The sequence below is a fragment of the Phoxinus phoxinus genome (genome assembly GCF_949152265.1).
Source record: "Phoxinus phoxinus genome assembly, contig: scaffold_80, whole genome shotgun sequence".
Lineage (NCBI taxonomy): Eukaryota > Metazoa > Chordata > Actinopteri > Cypriniformes > Leuciscidae > Phoxinus > Phoxinus phoxinus.
Window position 1 is genome coordinate 23,344 of NW_027639357.1, and position 6,657 is coordinate 30,000.

The 6,657-nt window shown below is 44.6% G+C and overlaps 1 protein-coding gene across 2 annotated transcripts in view; it reads right to left on the bottom strand.

The window, feature by feature from the left end:
* Nucleotides 1–2,399: 2,399 nt before the first annotated feature.
* The window catches only part of ptpn12 (protein tyrosine phosphatase non-receptor type 12), a 38,467-nt gene continuing 34,209 nt past the window's right edge, over nucleotides 2,400–6,657 (bottom strand). Inside the window, exons 15-18 of one of the 2 annotated variants that reach the window (XM_079639912.1) lie at nucleotides 4,935–4,981; nucleotides 4,702–4,741; nucleotides 3,582–3,659; nucleotides 2,400–3,500 (exon numbers count right to left, since the gene is read on the bottom strand). In XM_079639912.1, the coding sequence (XP_079496038.1) occupies nucleotides 3,439–3,500; nucleotides 3,582–3,659; nucleotides 4,702–4,741; nucleotides 4,935–4,981 (227 nt within the window). In that variant the 3' untranslated portion in view covers nucleotides 2,400–3,438. The remainder of the gene's footprint in view (nucleotides 3,501–3,581; nucleotides 3,660–4,701; nucleotides 4,742–4,934; nucleotides 4,982–6,657) is intronic. The other variant, XM_079639913.1, reaches the window with a different exon arrangement.

The window sequence follows — 6,657 nt, forward strand, 5'->3', positions numbered from 1 at the left end:
TGACGCGCAACAACATCTGACGCGCAACAACATCTGACGCGCAACAACATCTGACGCGCAACAACATCTGACGCGCAACAAAAAATGTAGCCGACGTGCAACAAAGTCTGTAGCCGACGCGCAACACGTGGGGTTTTAAATAGTTCTGAATTTGATTTCTTTAAACTAATATTGAACATTTGAAATTTAACGAATTGAAATGTTTTTATGGCTGAATTTTATAGACCTGTATTTTCAAAAAAAAAAAATTGTTTGTTCTGAATTTTTAGACTGAAAATATCCATAAAAAAAAAATACAGATTCAAAAGATCTTACAGATCAGATCATTCGTTCAGTCGTTTTTGGTTTTAATATTAAGAGTAGAAATATTTCCAATATTCTAATAATAGTCCTCCGCTGCTGCCGTTGCACGGATTCTTAACATGTTTATTGACACTACGTAGTAAAAATTTATAGTTTATCAATTTAATCTTTTTCTCACCAAACAACCAGACTAACCAATGGCTGGACAGAACCCGTGCCGGGGAGGAGCCGGGACAGAGCTTTCTCCTGTGTGGATATAAATGCACCTACGCTTCGCATCGCCGGGTAAATGAAGGCTGTCTGACCCTGCATGGTCGCCCAGTAAGTAAAAAAAAGAAAAGAAGATATAGATCAATGTAATTAGTAGTAAGTAGAATAATGCATTGACTTGGGTATATAATAAGCCTAGCTCATGCATGAACGGTCACTCAGACTGACTATCAGAGATATTAAAATACATATTCTTCTGATATTATGATGTAGGCCATGTATTTTATTTTTATTAAAATGTATTATAATGTATATCTCAAAAGGATGCGCTTTATGCATTCTCTGACATTACATTCAGAGACGTCCACCCCGCAGCTTTCCACAGATTTAGAGAGTGAGAGAGAAAGAAAGAGAGAGAGAGAGAGAAAGTGAGAGAGTGTGACAGAGTGTGTGAGAGTGAGTGAGTGAGTGTGAGTGAGTGAGTGAGTGAGTGAGTGAGTGAGTGAGTGAGTGAGTGAGTGAGTGAGTGAGTGAGTGAGAGAGTGAGAGAGTGTGAGTGAGTGAGAGAGTGAGTGAGTGAGTGTGAGTGAGTGAGAGAGTGAGTGAGTGAGTGAGAGAGTGAGTGAGTGAGTGAGTGTGAGTGAGTGAGAGAGTGAGTGTGAGTGAGTGTGAGAGTGAGTGAGTGAGTGAGTGTGAGAGAGTGTGAGTGAGTGTGTGAGAGTGAGTGAGTGAGTGTGAGAGAGTGTGAGTGAGTGTGAGTGAGTGAGAAAGTGAGAGAGTGTGAGTGAGTGAGTGAGAGAAAGTGAGAGAGTGTGAGAGAGTGAGAGAGAAAGTGAGAGAGTGTGAGTGAGTGAGAGAGTGTGAGTGAGTGAGAGAGAGTGAGAGAAAGTGAGAGAGTGAGTGAGTGAGTGTGAGTGAGTGAGAGAGTGAGAGAGTGTGAGTGAGAGAGTGAGAGAGAAAGTGAGAGTGTGAGTGAGTGAGAGAGTGAGAGAGTGTGAGTGAGTGAGAGTGAGTGAGTGAGTGTGTGAGAGTGAGTGAGTGAGTGAGTGTGTGAGAGAGTGTGAGTGAGTGAGTGAGTGTGTGAGAGTGAGTGAGTGAGTGTGTGAGAGAGTGTGAGTGAGAGTGAGTGTGTGAGAGTGAGTGAGTGAGTGAGTGTGTGAGAGTGAGTGTGTGAGTGAGTGTGTGAGAGTGAGAGAGTGTGAGTGAGTGAGTGAGTGAGAGAGTGTGAGTGAGTGTGTGAGAGTGAGTGAGTGTGTGAGAGAGTGTGTGAGAGTGAGTGAGTGAGAGAGTGTGAGTGAGTGTGTGAGAGTGAGTGAGTGAGTGTGAGTGTGTGAGAGTGTGAGTGAGAGTGAGTGTGAGAGAGTGTGTGAGAGTGAGTGAGTGAGTGAGAGAGTGTGAGTGAGTGTGTGAGAGTGAGTGAGTGAGTGAGTGTGAGTGTGTGAGTGAGTGTGAGTGAGAGTGAGTGTGAGAGAGTGTGTGAGAGTGAGTGAGTGTGTGAGAGAGTGTGAGTGAGAGTGAGTGTGAGAGAGTGTGTGAGAGTGAGTGAGTGAGTGAGAGAGTGTGAGTGTGTGAGAGAGTGTGAGTGTGTGAGAGTGAGTGAGAAAGTGAGAGAGTGTGTGAGAGAGTGAGAGTGAGTGAGTGAGTAAGAGAGAAAGTGAGAGAGTGTGAGTGAAAGTGAGAGTGTGTGAGAGAGTGAGAGTGAGTGAGTGAGTAAGAGAGAAAGTGAGAGAGTGTGAGTGAAAGTGAGAGAGTGTGTGAGAGTGTGTGAGAGTGTGTGAGATAGTAAGAGAGAAAGTGAGAGAGTGTGAGTGAGTGAGTGAGTGAGTGTGAGAGAGTGTGTGAGAGTGAGTGAGTGAGTGAGAGAGTGAGAGAGTGTGTGAGAGTGTGAGAGTGAGAGAGTGTGTGTGAGTGAGTGAGAGAGTGTGTGTGAGAGTGTGTGACAAGGCTACAGTTTGAATGATCAGCACAGATGTTTTACGACCACGCGTGTTCAACTGTGTGAAAGCAGGAGGTCTGTCTGAACACTGATATAAACATTACTGATCCGACATCAAGGATTAACTGTAGAAACCTCAACGTGAGATAACCCAGGCATTTCATATACACACACACACACACACACACACACACACCTTGTATTGACAATAAAAAGCAGAAGGCAGATTCCTCCTAATGTTTTTACTGACACGGTGATTGATTGACAGGTCTGTGTTTGAAGGTCGAGTAAAATCCCAGGTTTAAATGCGACTGTGCAACTTGCATACATTCTCTCTCTCTGTGTTTCTCTCACACACACACTCGCGCTCACACACACAGTAAAAGGAAAGAAAGGCACAGACGAGCTGTCAGGGTGTCATTCGTGAAGTGAGAAAATGGCATATACAAAAATAACCTCTAGAATACAATTTACAAAAAGCATTAATACAATCTCCAGCCCGCGGCGTCTGAAGTGGGCGATACACACCTGCCGAAACACACCTGCCGATACACACCTGCCGAACAAACGGGAAGAACGGCGGAAAAAAGAAAACACAACCCTGAAAACGCTTGTTCTAACAGGAGGGCAAATAACTTACAGTTGGGGTCACGTGACGGGGTTCATGCACAGATGTCTTACATCGCATTAATATATTCAGTGATAGATTTGCATCATGATTATTTCCTGCTCGCCGGAACACGCAGAAGACAGAGCGTTCGTGAGTTCAGCCGAGAGATGCGCGGGTGACAGTGGCGTCCGGGACAGGAGTAAGGCATGTGTCTGGTCCCAGCGAGAGCGTCAGCACCAACACAGTCAATCCATGGCAGCGGCAGCACTACAGCAGTGCATCATGGGAGATTATCTTGGGAGCTTTCTGATTGTGTAAGTCAGAGATGAAGGCGCAGAGTCTTCGACGTCCATCACTGATAGAGTGTGTGTGAGGAGAGTCACGTCCACTCCGACGGAGGATCCCGAGGGCCTTTGGGATGAGAGCAGCGGCTGCCGAATCCTGGCGGACACACACACACAACCACGGATGAGAGAACCGGCAATACACACACGAGCAGCTTTCATCTGCTCCGTCACTCACCGATCTCCGTCTCGGTCCTCTTCTCCTTCGGGACGGTCGCGAGCGAATCTGGAGTCTTCCCGTTCTTCTCCTCGGCATCTAGAGGAAGAAACAGAGATGCATCACAAACACACAGCCAATCAAACGCCTCCGTCACGATGGGAGGATCGTGTCTCTGGCCTGTGTTTAGCAGGCGTTCTCATGTTGATGCTACACACGAGTCATATCATCATCAATATCCAGCGCCGCGAGTATCTGGGTGTCGAGCACTGACTGAGTCGCCTCCATACCATCGAGTGTCAAACAATGTCTCGTCGTTAATCTCGTCAGCGTCTGAGCTAATGAGCATGATTGGCTGTGGAGCATTCGGGTAAAGCAGCAGTTTCCGCAAGGCCGTCGTGTGAAGCGAGGACACAGGCCTATAGAAGCTCGAAATGTCTACTTATAAACTAACCAATCGAAAGCAAATACTCTGATGATGTAATCCGGATGAAAGCTGCATTTCTCTCTGTAGTTCACTTGACTGGACGAGTCCGCACACCTCAGCCTCTGCAGCAACACGACTCCGAGAACACTCGTCATAATGAAGTCTTCAGCTTTCCCGACACGTTCATCATCTTCTCTACCCGTTGATCTGCAGAAGCTTGGCGTGCGCTTGAGCTCACGGCACATACCAGATTACATCAAACTGGCATCGGGAAATCCTTCAGTTATAGAGCGTTTTACAGTAGAATGTTTCACAGCAGCTTCACAGTGATATCAGGAAATAATAAAAAAGGAGATTGTTTCTAGAAGAAAATAGTGTCATTGTCCAGTTGAAGTGAGTCCAGTGTCGATTCATTCCCATTATAAAATTCATGTTATTAATTTAGGGACAATTTTCAACTTAAAACAGAACTTTTAATGCATTCTGGTCGTTCATTTACACGACCGCAGCGTTTAGTGGCCTGAGAACGCAAGTTTTCAAACAGGTTTCAAAGTGTAGTAAAAATAAAAGTCTACAGGAAGTTCTTTCTGTACAGTTAGGGTTCCTTCCTGTTTCTCTACCTGCATACACTCATGTTGAGTGAGAATCATTGGCCAAAACTGGCCAACATTAAAAATATCATGTGCAATATCGTGCATCTGCAGTGTGACGCACCGGTGTTTGCAGCAGCAGGAGTGTGTGTGTCTCCAGATCCCTGTGAAGCAGAGAGCAGACGGTTACAGGTGTGTGTGTGTGTGTGTGTGTGTGTGTGTGTGTGTGTGTGTGTGTCTGTGTCTGTGTCTGTGTCTGTGTCTGTGTCTGTGTCTGTGTCTGTGTCTGTGTCTGTGTGTCTGTGTGTCTGTGTGTGTCTGTGTGTGTCTGTGTGTGTGTGTGTGTGTGTGTCTCACCTGCGGCCCGTCTGAAGCGGCTCCGGCTGGCGGCTCGTCTGAAGCGTCTGGAGGAACAGGGAAAGACACACACCGTTATACATGAGCTCTGATGATGCGTTATTCCCCACTGATGACGTGTGAAGCTGCTGATGACCCTTTAATGACCATCAGTGACCAACTCACCGTAAACTCAAATCAACATCCGACACACACAGCTGAGATTCACCCAGAAACACACACACACACACACTAAACCACGGGGAACGCTGGGAAACAAGCTTTCATTCTCCATAAAAGCAGCTGCTGTCTTTTATATTCTATAATGATCACGTCAGTCACTGCGGGGCGTAGCGGAGAGCTGAGATTCACTGTGTGTGTGTGTGTGTGTGTGTGTCAGAGAGAGAGAGAGAGAGAGAGAGAGAGAGAGAGAGACAAACAGCTCAGTCAAACTACGAAAGATATATTCTTATGTGCTCTTTATATTCCTCCCTCTGAATCTCCTTACTATAACGAGAACATCTTTGAGACCCTCCACAGCCAAATCAACCACTTCCAGGCCCAGGGAAGTGTGCTGATGTGTGGGGATCTCAACGCCAGAACAGGATCTCTACCCGACTACACCACAGATAACGGGAATAATTATATATTTGGGGAGAGCTTCCAACAAAACGGTGTAAATTTTCCAAGGACTAACTCTGACGCTCAAGCGAATAAGAACGGGAGGCTTCTGCTTGAGCTCTGTCGAAGCCTCGGTCTGTACCTCGTCAACGGCAGGGTGAGAGGGGACTCTCTAGGGAGGTACACCTACAGTTCATCTCAGGGTTGCTCAACAGTTGACTACATGATCACAGATCTAGACATATTCTCTTTCAGAGCATTCACGGTCAAACCACTAACACCCCTATCAGATCACAGCCAAATTACTGTGTATCTTAAAAGGAAAGAAAATACTAACATACACCCACAACCCAAGCTGTACAACATCAAAAAGAATTTCAGATGGGTTCAAAACAGCACCGAAAAATACCTGGCCGCATTTGACCACCCCCAGGTGTGCTTACTTATAGATAACTTCATAGAATATGATTATCCTCATAATAAAGATGGCGTAAATCTGGCTGTAGAAAACATAAATTACATATTTGATTATCTAGCAACAATATCTAATCTTAAAACCACTAAGAAAAATCATAAGCAAACACAAAAGAATGAAAAATGGTTTGATTCGGATTGTAAAAGAATAAAGAAAAATTTAAGACAGCTTGCAAATAAAAAACACAGACAACCAGACGATTCAGATTTACGTCTTCATTACTGTGAGGAGCTTAAAACATATAAAAATACACTCAGAAAGAAGAAAGAACAGTATATCCAAAATCAGCTCAAAACTATTGAAGATTCGGTCCATTCAAACAGTTTCTGGGACAACTGGAATCTCCTGAATAAAAAGAACCATGAACAAATTACTATACAAGACGGAGACACCTGGAAAAATCACTTTGAACAACTTTATAGCAAATTAGACATGAATATAAAACAAACACAAATATATGAAAAATTAAACCATATAGAAAACATAATTGGCAAACACCAAAATCCGCTAGATTACCCAATCACAGAAAAAGAGCTGATAGATAAAATACAGGCTCTGCCAACAAAAAAGGCAAGAGGACCAGACGGCATCCTTAACGAGATGATTTAAAATATAAACCCCAAATTCAAATCGGCCATAATGAAACTG